We start from the raw sequence: 16,692 nt of genomic DNA on the forward strand, positions 1-16,692 counted from the left end.
GACTAGGAGCCATCCATGTCCAGTTGAATGCGCTATGCAGCCTGAGGTGAGGATGGGCTCTGCTCTGGGGAGGCAGAGGAAGCTGTCTGGTTGAGCTGATGATTTTCCGCAGCAGCACTTTGTTTGCCCTTTATCTTCCTCCCTGCTGGTGGTGACAGCTGCCCAGCAGCAGTGGGCCCTGGTCCCCACAGTCCTCCATAGTCCTCCCCCCGCTGCCCAGCTGTGAACAGCTGGTCCCCCCCTAACGGATCCACTGGACCTGGGCCCCACTGTCTATGTGTCTGTCTGTGTGGGGGCCGTGTAGGCCAAACACAGGCCCTATTCACAGATAGCATAGCAGGCCACTGGAGGAGCTGCTAATGACTAGGCCTCATTAGGAAGACATCACAGTTTCTAAAGAGGTAAAACCATTGTTCCCCCTGTGGAGAGGTAGAGTTGCAGGGTCGCATGCAGTACAATGGATTGGAACACCTTATCAGGTTTATTACCTATGCTCAAAACAGAACACAGAACAGCACCTTCTCCATGGAGCACAGTGCTGTGAACCAGATTCACTTTAGAGAGGCCAATATGTTGCAGATGAGCAAGAGGAGAGATAAGGGGGGGGGGGAGAGGGGGTTGTCCAGGGACGGAAGGAACTCTGGCATTATTAGATTTGCAGCAAGCCATAACACTGTCTCCCATTGTGTGTCCCTCCACCAATGCCCTCCCCTCAAACCCCTGACCATAGAACAGTCCCCCTGGCTAAAACTCTCTCCAGGCAATTGCCAGTGGAGTGGAAAGTATTCCAGAGTACAATGCCGATGCTCTGAATGGGTGCTTTTGCATGCCACCAGTGCGCTGTCACCAGCAGATGGGGAGCTAATTAGAAGCCATTAAAGGGCTTTGATAGTGTGTGTGGGAACCAGGCGGAGGCAGGGGGTTAGGCTGGGGTCCGCTGGTCCCACTGTGAATGTGCAGGCACACAAGCTGCTGCTGGCTGCAAAGTGCCCAAACGGTGCTTGTCCCTGAGTGTGAGGGAGAGGGCAGCCATCCCCAGTCCAGGGCCAAGGATACAGTCCAAGACATCTGTGGGACTGGATGGATCTCTATTGTGCAGCACTTACTATCAGTCTACACAACTCTTATATAATCTAGAGATTTGCCAGTATCAAAGTCCACAAGACTGCTATGATAAACAGCAAAATATAGCCATAAATACAGTGACCGTTCAGACGCTCCAGACCTTTCAGCAGAAAGCCGGTTCTGCTGATGACACATCTGTGAACAGGGGCTGCCCTGTCATTGGACAGGATGTGACTGACTCCCCACGGCCAGGAACTCATTAGAGGCCAATCTCCCCAGGGCGACACCAGGGCTGACCAGGCTAGAGCAGGGCAAAGCAGAGCAGAGCAAAGCAGGACAGTCACCACAGGGAACAGGAGGGAACCAATAAAAAACAAACCCATTGAGTAAGCAGAAATGACACACTCAGCCCAACCACCCCGTCTTGCAGGCACTTATTGTTATCATCTTTATTTCCCCTGCTCCTAATGTGTCTCAATCACTATCAACAATACACATTTGACATTGACTATCACACACCATGTATACCTGACACCACACCCCACCCCACCACTCCCATATGAGTGGCGATGCTCGTCTCCACATACCTGCACAGGTGTGATCATTATCGACCAAACAGGAAGAGCCGGACTGTGAACTGGAAACTAATCCCACAGCTGCAGGAAGATGGTGTGTGTGTGTGTGTGTGTGTGTGTGTGTGTGTGTGTGTGTGTGTGTGTGTGTGTGTGTGTGTGTGTGTGTGTGTGTGTGTGTGTGTGTGTGTGTGTGTGTGTGTGTGTGTGTGTGTGTGTGTGTGTGTGAGTTAGTCTTTGTGTTTCTGTGTGTGTGTCTGTGTGTGTTTTTGTTTTACTATCCTTGTGGGGATCAGAAGTCTACACAAGGATAGTAAAACAAGGAGAATTCAGATAAGTGGGAAAATTTTGCCGGTCCCTACAAGGAAAAAGGCTATTTTAGGCTTAGGGGTTAGGTTTAGGAGTTTAGGTTTAGGGGTTAGGGCAAATAGGATTTTGAATGGGAATCAATTTTTTTGTTCCCACAAGATTAGAAAAAGAATGTGTGTTTTGCTTCTTCTCAATTAAATGACATCATAAAATAAATTATACTATATGATGTCATGTTACATGATTGAATGATAATCGTTAAGTGTGAAGTCTACAATCAAAAATGATATCCCACATTATTGTTGACTCCTAGAATTAGAAGATCCATGTTTCCGGAAGCCCTATGAGCAGTAGCTATTGTTCCATGTTAATTATAACAGTAGCAATAGGGTTAATACGGAATGTCCGTTCCCCTCTGATCTCCAGCTTTCCCCTCACTACATCCTGCACTTTGCTTTTGTGGAACTACTTTCTGTAGCAATAAAGAGGGTGTATTAGCCAATACACGTTCCCTGTCCAAATGGCACAATTTACTACAGTATAGTGACAAATCTGTGGGGAAAAGTTTCTGTTCTGGCACAAACTGTTGAAAACACTGCTGCACTGTACACAGTGTTCCGTCTAAGTAACAGACTGCAACTGTTGCATATCAGCCTTTTTGATGGATGCTCTAATAGCATGTTTACATTGATGCGTTCAGAATAGAATGTACAAAGATTAGAAGATCCATGTTTCCGGAAGCCCTATGAGCAGTAGCTATTGTTCCATGTTAATTATAACAGTAGCAACGTGGGATCAGATTTTTACGATATGTCATTAAAATTAATTCGGCAATTAAATGCCTGTATGCTTTTCAGTATTAACTAAAATGAATGAATGACCATGGAAAAAAGGGTTTTGGGTAGTTGGATGGTGGTGCGAGGCATTGCCATTCTGTCAGTTAAAATCAGGAGCTAATTTGTTTCACTTTTCTTTTCCCCTCCTCTGTTTCTTCCCTTTTCCCTCTTCCCTCTCTCTGTCCTTGCCTTGATGTGCTGTAAACAGGCTAAAAAAGGGCCCAGCTGTGTGGAGTTATTGTTGGTGTCAATAGGAAGTGCTGATAGCTTTTGCAGCTGAACAAAAGCTGGATGAGGGGAGTGGAGGGGCGCTCCAGACACTGTGGCTCCAGCCTAGATTCTCTCCCACAATCCCTTCACCGCACTCCCATTGTTCTGGCAGCCGGCCCTCCCCCTGTCCCCCCTCCGCCCTGTCAGCTGCAACCTGGGACAGAGTGCAAAAAAATACAACACTAAATTACGTTTAAGACAGTAGGCTAAAATTACTTTAAACGGACTATTTTCTGCTTTTAATTCGTTTTTTCCATAGTTTTTCTAGTGATATCTAGGCTAATTTGCATACATATAGGCTAATTGCAATAAGTTGCTTCTTCAAAAAGTTGATTTTAATTTCTAAACTAAACCCATTGCTATAGGGTTAAACATAACAGTATGTGTGAGGCTGGTAATTTAAGTTAACTATTATCATTAGTAAGAACAAAGTTAAGGAACTTTCTTAACTTGCGGCAGTAGCCCCTACATTTAAAAAATGTTGTGCATATTATATCATTGTATAACTGCATTCAGTTTTTTTATGAATGCATAACTTTTCTTGGAAATTCTAGCTTTTAGAAAAGCTGCATGTTTTATATAAGAAATTTAGCTGGTTATGCTGCTGTGTGCTGATTTTAGGAGACATTCACAGACATACAGCCTCCATAGAGTTTCATGTGAAGGAATGCTGCCGCAACTTATCCTATCAATTTGCGTAAAAATGCGGTACAAATGCATGGTTTCACTTTACAGCTCTCGCTCTTTCTCTTTCTTATTCGTTTCCTAAAATACTATGCTTGAGTAAACTGGCGACAATGACCGTTTGCAGGTGCGCGGGGCGGTAATCTCATCAAAGTGGTTTAAAGTGATAAATGAATTATGAACTCCGAAATTTGTTCTCGGGGTTTGCGCATGGTTAGTGCAATATGGGATCCATGGGACGTCCCTACCCTAACCATAACTCTTACCTAACCCTAATCTTAAATATTTTAAATGTCAACGTCCCAAGGATTCGAAATAGCATGGACCGTTTGCGCTCTACTCAGGTGAACAGTGGAGTGCGAGCCTGTTGTTTGAGGTCTCCATAGCGACCGCCCGCTCGGCGCCAGGCTGACAGGCGTCAAGGCTCGGATGAATGGGTGACGTCACGGCGCTGGCGCCTGCCAGTCTGCCTTGGCTTGTTTGGACAATCTGGGGGAAGATTCAGAACAGAGCAATGCAATTTCAATGTGCACACAAGGCTGAGCACACACGGAGAACATGTGAAGGAATCCGTGAAGTGGCTCACAGGGGCTTCCCTCATGAGAGGAAAAAGAGAGTCTGTGCAAAAAAGTGCAGTTTGTAAGTATAAAGAAAGCTTAGTGTGACTTTTAACACACATTCTCAGCCAGCTATGGTGAATAACGGGAGAAAGTGCGCCAAAGACAGACATGTAGGCGGGACCTATAACTACATTTTATAATAAATAATAACTAATGCTACACTAAATTGTGAATGTTGTTTCCCCCCCTTGTGTGTAAAGTTCTGAATCATAAATTGCACACATGAGTGTTATATAGAGCAAATTGTTTGAATGGACTTTAATCATATTACACTATACCCAATGGTAATAAACCAGTTATTATTAATAGTCTGAATATCTCTTCATTTATGGCACGTTTATAACGTGGTCATCTAAGGTGCCCTCTAACTGTTGGGTGGGCGAGGCGCTATGGTTATTATCACCAGCCATTCATCCCATCCGACACACAGCACATATACCCCCATACCCATACACAACACCAACCCTTCAGTGTCCCCAGGCACTCTACACCTGCAGAGTCCCCAAGCCATGGCCAGCTGGATTCCCACATAGGCCCATCAGCCGTAAAAATACACATTTGTTTCCATTTGTAACGCAAACATATTCTAAATCCTTAAAATCAGGCGCACGCTCCCATTGGCTAAGACAACAGTTGTGAAACGTCCTTCTAACGCTGACACGGCTGCGCAATAGGACCTCGCTCCGCAAACAGGACAAGTTTGGGCACGCCTCCAAGTCCTAGTCTTATAAATTCAAGGCGGTACACTCGTGCGTTGTTGAGAACTGTCAACATTACTGAGACAATATTCCCAAGACTACTACAAATACTTGTGGAGCCTTTGGTAATCTCTATAGCTTTTACGCACCATCTTTTCATTATCTTTGGAAACTACAGCTACACCATCAGCCAATATGAAGGTTGTCGGACCTACCTGCGCACTGAAGAGTAAGGTTGGCGGCGAGGACATGGTGCGGTGCCTCGCGGACCAAAGCCTGTCCATCTCCAAATGCAAGATCCCGCTGCTGGACGAGCAGATGACCGTCTTTCTGCAAGACATGAACAGCTGCTACAGCAAGCTGAAGGAGCTGGTACCTACTCTGCCTACCAACAAGAAGGCCAGCAAGGTGGAGATCCTCCAGCACGTCATTGACTACATCTGGGACCTGCAGGTCGAGCTGGATGAGCCGGAGAAAAGTCGTCAGATGAGCAGCGTGTCCCGCACACCTCTTACCACCCTGAATGCAGAGTTGGCAAGCATCACTGTGGAGGTAAATATCACTCTGACATATCTTGATGAGTTTCTGCAAGAGCAACCTAGTGTCTCCCGATAGCTGACCTAACTGTTGGAAGTAGCCTGAATATGAATTGTCTGTAGCCATGCGTAAAGTTGGTTTATAACAGTGAATAAAGTTATGTTGCATTGAAACTAGCAGGCAAGTACTTTCACAGCAAACACGGACCTAACGTTTTTATCTTCTCTCTCCAGAATGGATGCTCGGATGACAGAATCATGTGCCGCTAGACCTCTCGGAGCATCGCCACATGTATCGTTCCAGAGCGAGCACCGCGAAGAAAGAACAAGGTTACATTATGTGACATTAGATCACAAACAAACCTTGAGCCAAGTAGGGAAGTTTCAAACTCCCATGCTAGAAAATACTTTTGATGGACATTCTCAAGAAGAGAGGAACTGTCACTCAAGGCATTCGATCCATCCCGAGGTCTCTGATCTCATGGAGACTAGTGGGTCCTAATAGACTGTGTTAGTCATGGGACCATGGCAGTTACTGCAAACAGCTTCGCCTGTTGTTGTGTTGACTTTCTCAAGAAAGACAACGTCTCTCTTACGTTTTGTAAAACATGTATGAAATTCAAAATTTTGTAAAATAAAATGTATTCATTTTCTCAGTATCCTGAGCGACAAAATGTATTGTATATTACAATGCCACACTATGTGAAAAATATTGTTTTTTTTTTACAATGTACCTTCATGGTGTTTTTTATTAAAACAAGGCAATTATTTTAAACGTGGCTTTTGGTGTTTATGGTGTGTGTGTGTGTGTGTGTCACATATAATTTCCCCGTCTCATCACATTTACAATTAGCCATTATACATTTACTATAGTGTTTACAAGTGCACATAAGATGATGCACAGGCTGAGAGAAGAGGGAAACAAACATTCCCTGAACTGTCATCAACTATTCAGAATTAGCTGTCTCAGCTCCTGAAATTAAATTGGACCACCGCTGGTAGCCTACATAATGACTTAACAGTTAACTTGTACTTTGTTTTTAAAGGCCTCATTAACATATCAAATAACACGGCGAAGTCTTTAGTGTTAAGTCAAAATGTCTTGACGGATATTGACAATGATATCTAGCATGCAGAAAATATGTGCAGAATTGTATAAAAGGTTATGCACTCACTGTCAAACACATTAGGAAAGGTATAGGCAATTATTCGGTCTAATCAGGAATTCATCAAAAATAGATAACAATTTGGGATATACTATAAAACACTGAAATCAATAATTGTGTTTTAGTTGAGGATCCTTTTCTATTTCGGAAGGGCAGGGGTTAAATCGGCAATTCTTTATAAGATTTATTCTGTCTCCCCTGGTGCAATGTTTTTCCCATTTCCCTGCGGTGCGATGCGCACAGCTGCAGCCCCGGCGTTCTGAGGCACGGCCAGTGTGTGATTGTGTTTGTGTGATAGCTTTGTGCCAAGGGCAGGGGAGGGGAGGGCGACGGGGCCCAGACTGAGCGGCGCCTCCGCACACCTGGGGAAGTTCAGGTTAAATAGCTCCACATTCCTCAACACACAGCTGATTGAAACATTAACAAACAGTACTCCACGAGCCAGGCCGCAGATGGGCCAGGCGCTCTGCCAAGAAAGAGACTCACTCTCTGTTATAGATTATATTCCCACACATAGGAGACATACAGCTATTAATATATACTTTTCACTTTTATATTTGTGTTAAGAAACATAGAACTAAACTAAATAAGTGTGACTATTTAAAATTAAATGTGTGTGTTATTTAGGTCTATGCTTAGTTGTGGATTAAATATGCCAGTGTTTATTTTTTATTTTACCCTCTTTTCTCCCCAATTTTATGATATCCAATTGCGATCTTGTCTCATCGCTGCAACTTCCAAACTGGCTCGGGAGAGGCAAAGGTCGAGTCATGCATCCCCTGAAACATGATCCGCCAAACCGCACTTCTTAACACCCGCCTGCTTAACCTGGAAGCCAGCTGCACCAATGTGTCGGAGGAAACACCATTCAAGTGATGACCAAAGTCAGCCTGCAGGCGCCCGGCCCACCACAAGGAGTCGCTAGAGCGTGATAAGCCAAGTAAAGCCCCCCCCAAACCCGGAAGGCGCTGGACCAATTGTGTGCCGCCCTATGGGTCTCCCGGTCACGGGCCTGTTGTGATACAGCCTGGGATCGAACCTGGGTCTGTAGTGACGACTCAAGCACTACAATGCAGTGCCTTAGACCGCTGTGCTACTCGGGAGGCCCCAAATGCCAGTGTTTTTATACATATATTTTTCCAATAATGATATTTTCACATTTGATTTGCCTTTTCAATCACATATTCTTTCAGAGGAAGTTTACGAGCCCTCTTACATAATTCTACCTCAAAATGTTGGATAGGCTACAGATAGGGCATATCCTACACAGTGATATAATACAATGATATGACCAACATTGCATATTTGCTTTAATTCTATCCTTTATCTAGGAGTTTGGGTGGGTAGCCAGTCAGGCAACGAGTGTGTATCCTGTTAGTCTATGTTTTTTGGAATGCCTTATAATATACCGCTCCCATGTGGCCGCTCGGTGGACTACAGTCTTTGTAACTCAGATACCACCCAAAGGACATCATATGTCTCAATCTTATTCATGGTTAATTCACAGGCTATAAACTGGTACCATGTGAAGCAGCAATCTGACTACAGGACTCATGTGTAAAACATGCACTTTGCAATGTTATTGGGATTTACACCACTCTACCACTCTTTACAGTTCAAAGATCACTCCAAAACCTTTATACTTCTTGTTGCAGTAAAATATATACAGTTGAAGTTGGAAGTTTACATACACTTAGGTTGGATTCATTAAAACTCGTTTTTTCAACCTCTCCACAAATTTCTTGTTAACAAACTATAGTTTTGGCAAGTCGGTTAGGACATCTACTATGTACATGACACAAGTAATTTTTCCAACAATTGTTTACAGACAGATAATTTCACTTAGAATTCATTGTATCACAATTCCAGTTGGTCAGAAGTTTACATACACTAAGTTGACTGTGCCTTTAAACAGCTTGGAAAATTCCAGAAAATTATGTCATGGCTTTAGAAGCCTCTGATAGGCTAATTGACATCATTTGAGTCAATTGGAGGTGTACCTGTAGACGTATTTCAAGTCCTACTTTCAAACTCAGTGACTCTTTGCTTGACATCATGGGAAAATCAACAGAAATCAGCCAAGACCTCAGAAAAAGAATAGTAGACCTCCACAAGTCTGGTTCATCCTTGGGAGCAATTTCCAAACGCCTGAAGGTATCACGTTCATCTGTACAAACAATAGTACGCAAGTATAAACACCATGGGACCACGCAGCCGTCATACCGCTGAGGACGGAGATGTGTTCTGTCTCCTAGAGATGAACGTACTTTGGTGTGAAAAGTGCAAATCAATCCCAGAACAACAGCAAAGGACCTTGTGAAGATGCTGGAGGAAACCGGTACAAAAGTATCTATATCCACAGTAAAACGGGTCCTATATCGACATAACCTGAAAGGCCGCTCAGCAAGGAAGAAGCCACTGCTCCAAAACCACCATAAAAAAGCCAGACTATGGTTTGCAACTGCACATGGGGACAAAGATCGTACTTTTTGGAGAAATATCTTCTGGTCTGATGAAACAAAAATAGAACTGTTATGCTATAATGACCATCGTTATGTTTGGAGGAAAAAGGGGGACGCTTGCAAGCTGAAGAACACCATCCCAACCGTGAAGCACGGGGGTGGCAACATCATGTTGTGGTGTTTTGCTGCAGGAGGGACTGGCTGGTGCACTTCACAAAATAGATGGCATCATGAGGCAGGAAAATTATGTGGATATATTGAAGCAACATCTCAAGACATCAGTCAGGAAGTTAAAGCTGGTCACAAATGGGTCTTCCAAATGGACAATGACCCCAAGCACACTTCCAAAGTTGTGGCAAAATGGCTTAAGGACAACAAAGTCAAGGTATTGGAGTGGCCATCACAAAACCCTGACCTCAATCCTATAGAAAATGTGTGGGCAGAACTGAAAATGCGTGTGCGAGCAAAGAGTCCTACAAACCTGACTCAGTTACACCAGCTCTGTCAGGAGGAATGGGCCAAAATTCACCCAACTTATTGTGGGAAGTTTGTGGAAGGCTACCCGAAACATTTGACCCTTGTTAAACAATTTAAAAGCTTTGCTACCAAATACTAATTGAGTGTATGTAAACTTCTGACCCACTGAGAATGTGATGAAAGAAATAAAGCTGAAATAAATTATTCTCTCTACTATTATTCTGACATTTCACATTCTTAAAATAAAGTGGTGATCCTAACTGAGACAGGGAATTTGTACTAGGATTAAACGTCAAGAATTGTGAAAAACTGAGTTTAAATGTATTTAGTTAAGGTGTATGTAAACTTCCGACTTCAACTGTACAGTACAAGTCAAAGTTTGGACACACCTTCTCAGTCAAGGGTTTTTCTTTATTATTATTGTTTTCTACATTATAGAATAATAGTGAAGACATACAAACTATGAAATACCACATATGGAATCATGTACTAACCAAAACAAGGGTTAAACAACTCATAATATTTTTTTGTATTTGAGTTTCTTCTAAGTAGCCACACTTTGCCTTGATGACAGCTTTGCACACTCTTGGCAATTTCTCAACCAGCTTCATGAAGTATTCACCTGGAATGCTTTTCCAACAGAAGGAGTTCCCACATATGCTGAGCACTTGTTGGCTGCATTTCCTTCACTCTGTGGTCCAACTCATCCCAAACCATTGGGTTGAGGTCGGGTGATTGTGGAGGCCAGGTCATCTGATGCACCACTCCATCACTCACTTTCTTGGTCAAATAGCCCTTACACAGCCTGGAGGTGTGTTGGGTCATTGTCCTGTTGAAAAACAAATAATAGTCCCATTAAGCACAAACCAGATGGGATGGCGTATCGCCGCAGAATGCTGTGGTAGCCATGCTGAGTAAGTGTGCCTTGAATTCTAAATAAATCACAGACGGTGTCACCAGCAAAGCACCCCCACAACATCACACCTCCTCCTCCATGCTTCACAGTGGGATCCAAACATGCAGAGATCATACGTTCACCTACTCTGCGTCTCACAAAGACACAGCGGTTGGAACCAAAAATCTCAAATTTGGACTCATCAGACCAAAGGAGATATTTCCAACAGTCTTATGTCCATTGCTCGTGTTTCTTGGCTCATGCAAGACTCTTATTATTGGTGTCCTTTAGTAGTAGTTTCTTTGCAGAAATTGGACCATGAAGGCCTGATTCACGCAGTCTCCTCTGAACAGTTGATCTTGAGATGTGTCTGTTACTTGAACTCTGTGAAGCATTTATTTGGGCTGCAACCTGAGGTGCAGTTAATTGCCGAATATGAGGCTGGTAACTCTAATGAACTTATCCTCTGCAGCAGAGGTAACTCTGGGTCTTCCTTGCCTGTGGCGGTCCTCTTGAGAGCCAGTTTCATCATAGCGCTTGATGGTTTTTGCGACTGCGCTTGAAGAAACTTTCAAAGTTCTTGAAATTTTACAGATTGATTGACCTTCATGTCTTAAAGTTATGGACCGTCGTTTCTCTTTGCTTATTTGTGCCGTTTTTGCCATAATATGGTCTTGGTCTTTTACCAAATAGGGCCATCTTCTATATGCCCACCCTACCTTGTCTTAACACAACTGATTGGCTCAAACACATTAAGAAGGAAAGAAATTGCTCTAATTAATTTAAGGCACACATGTTAATTGTAAAGCATTCCAGGTGACTACCTCATGAAGCTGGTTGAGAGAATGCCAAGTGTGCAAAGCTGTTAAGGCAAAGGGGGGCTATATTGAAGAATCTCAAATATATTTTTGATTTAACACTTTTTTGGTTACTACATGATTCCATAGGTGTTATGTCATAGTTTTGATATAGTCTCTATTATTCTACAATGTAGAAAATAGTAAAAAATAAAATAAAAACCCTTGAATGAGTAGGTGTGTCCAAACCTTTGACCAGTACTGTATATCTGGGATGCCTCTGAAATATGACATGAATGTGAATTAAAGCATTGACCATTATCTGTGACTCCAGATAAATAATAATAGGACGGAGGTGCGATAAGAGCTCCCTGCTGACAGTGCTCCATGAGAAGGACAATTCTGAACCCTGATTTGAACCTTGGGTGCACATCATGTGTTTTAATAAATGAGGCATCACTAAATTACATAGGCTCATCGATCCTTTATGAGCATAGGACATTGAAGATTATTTTCCATCGCACTCTGTTATGGGCAGCCTTCTCCAGCTCATTCCACCCCATGCCAGTATTCTTGGTGTTCATCAAGATCCAGAGATGCGGTATGCCTCAATAGACAACCCTCAATTCTTGATTAATGAACGGCGGACAAAATAAAATAAAACTACAGTTGGGAGTTAGGAGTTTAAATAAACATGTATTTACATCAAAATCGAGAGAAACTGTCATACATCCTGTAAAACAAAGGAAACAAAATAAGAATTCCCAGGTGAAAAGATCCTTTGTTTTTGCTCTTTATTAAAATTCTACCTAGGTAATTTTATTAAGTAATTAAAAACGAGACATTGAAAATGTATATTTTGAGAAAAAAAAAGAAATTAATTCCATATGGTATTCCTCTTCCACAGAAAAGGACTTTGCCAGTCAATTATACATCCAGACATTACTGCTACTGTTAGCTACCCACTGGCCTCTGAACAATACGCAGTCCCCTATGCTTTCAGTACAAAATCAAAATATGCATTTATCATTTCATGAAATGTACCCGGTAACTGTCTGCATATACAATGCATAGATAAAAATTGTACACCGTCAACGTCAGAAGCTATACAAAGAACTGGAAAAATATCTTTGGATTGCGCACTGCTAAGGTAGATTTCTCAGAAAGTGAAGAGTAACAGTCAAGGGAAATGAAGGCGAGAGCTAGGGAAGGAACAAGAACTACTTTAGGAACAGTCCCTTGTTAACTCCTGAAACTGTCCCCCATATCCCATCTCTTTCTACAATGTTTACATACAATTCCTACACATCAGCATGCCAACCATCTGCTCATTTGAGGGACTGTCCTTTCTTCATTCACTATCAAACCTTTTGATCATTTCAAAAGTTCCACACAGTCAACACACCAAATCAGAAATAAAAGTGCTTCTAAAAAGAAATAGATGGCTTTTATCACATTAAAAAAACATGTTCAGAGGACAAGAACAAGTGGAAAATGGGAAACCCACACCCTCACTCAACATGGTCCAAAAGGTTCAAATTAACTGCAAACTAAAAGTGTATTGACCTTCTAGACAAAGACGAGTTAGAATTTGACCAAGTCTTACACTGTGCAAAAAAGTGATCTATAAAAAGCATGTATGATACTTTTATAGCATATTTACAATTTGTATTCACATAGAATACATTTGTGACTAATTTGATCCAATACTGGAGTACCGTTTGCTAAGGAGTTCATGACGCTCAGTTCACATTTAAAGCATAGAGGTTTTATTGCTTGAATCTGCATAATGTATAGAAATAACCTGTGCTTACAGCTCCTGATGATTTAAAAACAAAATGAGGCGCATCCAAAGGATAAAAGGAAAAGAAAACCAATGCTGTGAATGCATTGAATCTCTGGTAAGGCTGTAATGACTAAGAAATATTGCAACAATCCTTTTACATAGAAGCCTTCTGGTAAAGTGCAGCCATAGCTAGTTGTACCGTATCCCATCCTGTTCCCAAATATATTCTGTTTCCCAGTGTTGATGCTGAATACTGTATGACAGCTAGCTCCAGGGGTCAAGAGGTGTTAGTCAGATTCCGTTGCAAAACATTTCACAATGGAAACAGTTTACTCCAAACGGAAAACATTTTTGCAACAAAAACAAGAGTTTTTATTGGACAAATTCAGGTAGGTCCCTCAGTTCTGTTCCATTTGCTTCCAAGAGTAAACGGTATCTGTTGCAAAATGTTTGCAACGGAATCCGACTAACACACACAGAGGCCTCCTCTGGTGTAGAAGGCAGGACGCCGATCACACTCCCACAGGTTAGAGGAAGAGAAAGCATGGCGTCTTCTTGAACTAAGTCACTCATATACTCCTCCAGAGAGAAGCAAGCCTACAGTGAGAGGCTGCATTAGGTATGAGGTGTCTTTATTTCAGTCTCTCATTCTCACTGAGGCTTCTTTCGAGTCTCTCTACACACAGGTCTGAGAACAGTGGCGGGAGCAGATCTTGGAGCTGTGTCTGGTGGCCCCTGGCCAGGCCATCTCCCACCCACCCAGGTGGTGCACTGTAGTCTCTGCTGCCTTCTTGGTGAAGGCTCTTATTGATTACATACGTTTTCAGCAATATTTCTGTAAATGACACAAAATGTAGGCTATTGTTACAATAAATTCACACATTCCAGGCTGAGCCCCAAAATAACTACTGGGAATTTGTGACCTTTATAACCATCTTTATTTACTAACAAATGACAAACTATTTACCTGTTCAGGTCCCTTTGGCATTCGGCCCATTCCCATGGAGTTCGTGCCCATCTGCATTTGCCCCTGCATTTGCCCAGACATTTGGCCCTGCATCTGGCCCATCTGTGCTCTACCAGCACCACTGACTGGGCCTGGCCCGCCCATGGAGCCGTTCATCATCATGGGCCCCCCAAACTGGCCTGGGTTCCCCTGCTGGGTGAACTGCTGCTGGGGGTATGAGCTGAAACAGAGGTATAAAGAACAAAGTAGAGGAGATAGAGAAGGAAGTAATGGGAGTGTTTTTTGCCATTATATCAGTGTATCAGACATACTTGTTCCGTGCCATGCCACCCTGTGGCCAGCCTTTCATGTCTGCTGACTGGTACATGGGGCTGCCTTGGGGTTGTTGTTGCATCACGGGATTCTGAGGCCCTCCCATGCGACCTGGCATCATGTTGCTGCCTGCGCCTACAAACGAGGGGTCTCCCTGCTGGTTCATTCCTGTAAGCACAGCCAGAAACAGGTCTTATTTCATGTCTGAATTGTAAAGTTGGTTAGAAATAACAGTTAGAAAGAGAGGAAGTCAGTTTACGTTACAACACCAATGGCTGGAAAAACTCCTGGTCAGAAGGGGAAAGAGTTAGAAGTACATAGCCTTCTATTTTAGAGAATAGTCAACGTAGGAGACTCAAGGCTAGTAAATAAATGGATATGAATTTAGGTCAGATAGCTCACCATAGTTTCCACCGTAGGTGAACTGCTGCTGTCCTGGCTGGTTCATGGGTGGTCCTGCCATGGGGTTGTCCATGCCTGCAGGGGCCGTTACGTTAGGTGGGGGGCTGAAGCCTCCGGCTGCAGCCTGTTGCTGCTGCTGCATTAGCATCATCATCCGCTGTCTCCTCATCTGTATGGTCATCATCTCTCTGCTGCGCTGAGCCATCATCTGAGCATTCAAGAAGCCAGGCTGACCAAGCAGACAGGGGAAAACACTGAAATGACTGCAAGTACTGCATGGGTTTCATCAGTGTGTGTCTGCGGTGGTCTGCCCTACCAGATGTTGATTTTAAATGGAGCATGATGTGGAAGGTGTGTACCTGACCGCCCATGCCGGGCTCCATCCCAGGGTTTCCTGTAGCGGCATTCTCCATCTTGATGCCCATGGCCTGACGGGTCTGGTTCATGAACTACAGCGGGAGAGAACAAAAGTTACTCACATTTGCCATCCATATAGGTCACCCACCTGCCTGCTTTCATACGTGGCTCTGTATCTAAACCTATCACAATCAAATATATTATCAAATAATATATGCCAATACCTGCTGGCCCTGTAGTCTCTGCTGCAGCTGCAGTCGGAGGGGCTTGGTGGCACTCATCATGCGGGGTCTCATGTTGGCGCGGGGGTGACTCATTCCCCCCATGCCAGGGAAGCCCCCTGGGCCTGCCTGAGCCACCATCTGGTTCATGGGGTTGAAGCCAGAAGGGGACTGGCCCTGCATGGGGTTGGCCACATAGGCTGACTGCATGCCCATGGAGGGGGGTCCTGGGTACCCCTGGCCATACATGGGCTTCAGCTCTATCCCCATGGAGGTGTCTGGTCCTGGGCCAGGACCTGGCTGCTGCTCTGGACCAGGACTCTGGGAGGGAGAGAGGTCAGACATGGTCAATATAACAGTGTGGTTCTTGTCACATGGTTTATAGGGACTGTAGATAGAGGACGCTCTATGTTTTCTGAATGTCCTCATAAAGGTACCTGTCCTACGAGGTCGGGGATGCCCAGGGCCCGGTCGATCTCCTCAAGGGCGATAACATCAGTGTTGTTGAGCAGAGAGTCCAGCTGGTCCAGCAGCGCCAGCTCATCACTCTGCCCCTGGCTGGTGGAGGGCGGCACCAGGAGCTCATCCAGGGGGTTCCCAAACTGAGGCCTGGTGCACAACAAGGAGGGGGGGGGGGTTAGTGCAGGCACTTGTTATATACCGAGGAGGCAATGTACTCCACACCACGTGTTATGTGTGGGTTAATAGGAAACAGAGCGAACAGATGAGTGTGTACAAGTGTGTGTGTGTGTGTGTGTGTGTGTGTGTGTGTGTGTGTGTGTATGATGATGGTTATTCACCTATTTGTGGTAGCTGGTGGTCCGTCCATTCCCATTGCACTGTCGGGCCAGGAGGGGGACAGAGGTGGAGGACCCAGCCCACTGAAGGGACTCATCCCCATATTCACCTCACTGGAACCTATAGAGGCAGTAGAAAATATTCAGCATGAACCAATCAAACATCCACCAACAGGAAGAACACACATACAGCTGGTAATATTTACACAGACACGCATCAGTACATACCCATTTCTATGAGTTGCTGCTGCAGCATAGACCTGGTGTTGCCAGGTAAACTGTTGGACCTGATGACCATGGGGCCTCTCATCATGCCCTTGGAGTTGAAGTCCATCCCTTGCCGGCCCATTGAGGGGTGACCTGGCACCCCCACAGGACTTCCACTGGACCTGGGCATCCCCCAGTCACCTTGCCCTGCCACGGGAGGCCGCTGTGGCATCCCCATACCCCTGTTCATACCTCC

At 44.2% G+C, this 16,692-nt stretch overlaps 2 protein-coding genes across 5 annotated transcripts in view; one reads left to right on the forward strand and one right to left on the reverse strand.

Annotated features, from left to right (window-relative positions):
- Positions 1 to 5,099: 5,099 nt before the first annotated feature.
- LOC129815060 (DNA-binding protein inhibitor ID-1-like) lies at positions 5,100 to 6,365 on the forward strand. The gene is made up of 2 exons (XM_055868378.1): positions 5,100 to 5,606; positions 5,825 to 6,365. The coding sequence occupies exons 1-2, from the start codon at positions 5,250 to 5,252 to the stop codon at positions 5,858 to 5,860; spliced, it is 393 nt and encodes a 130-aa protein (XP_055724353.1). The 5' UTR covers positions 5,100 to 5,249; the 3' UTR covers positions 5,861 to 6,365.
- Positions 6,366 to 12,158: 5,793 nt separating this feature from the next.
- The window catches only part of LOC129815061 (nuclear receptor coactivator 3-like), a 42,305-nt gene continuing 37,771 nt past the window's right edge, over positions 12,159 to 16,692 (reverse strand). For 3 of the 4 annotated variants that reach the window (XM_055868380.1, XM_055868382.1, XM_055868379.1), the window contains exons 13-21: positions 16,458 to 16,688; positions 16,233 to 16,350; positions 15,870 to 16,041; positions 15,436 to 15,753; positions 15,214 to 15,303; positions 14,855 to 15,083; positions 14,452 to 14,620; positions 14,141 to 14,360; positions 12,159 to 14,008 (exon numbers count right to left, since the gene is read on the reverse strand). In XM_055868380.1, coding sequence (XP_055724355.1) covers positions 13,997 to 14,008; positions 14,141 to 14,360; positions 14,452 to 14,620; positions 14,855 to 15,083; positions 15,214 to 15,303; positions 15,436 to 15,753; positions 15,870 to 16,041; positions 16,233 to 16,350; positions 16,458 to 16,688 — 1,559 coding nt within the window. In that variant the 3' untranslated portion in view covers positions 12,159 to 13,996. The remainder of the gene's footprint in view (positions 14,009 to 14,140; positions 14,361 to 14,451; positions 14,621 to 14,854; positions 15,084 to 15,213; positions 15,304 to 15,435; positions 15,754 to 15,869; positions 16,042 to 16,232; positions 16,351 to 16,457; positions 16,689 to 16,692) is intronic. The other variant, XM_055868381.1, reaches the window with a different exon arrangement.

This window comes from Salvelinus fontinalis, chromosome 18, assembly GCF_029448725.1.
Source record: "Salvelinus fontinalis isolate EN_2023a chromosome 18, ASM2944872v1, whole genome shotgun sequence".
In the NCBI taxonomy this organism is placed as follows: domain Eukaryota; kingdom Metazoa; phylum Chordata; class Actinopteri; order Salmoniformes; family Salmonidae; genus Salvelinus; species Salvelinus fontinalis.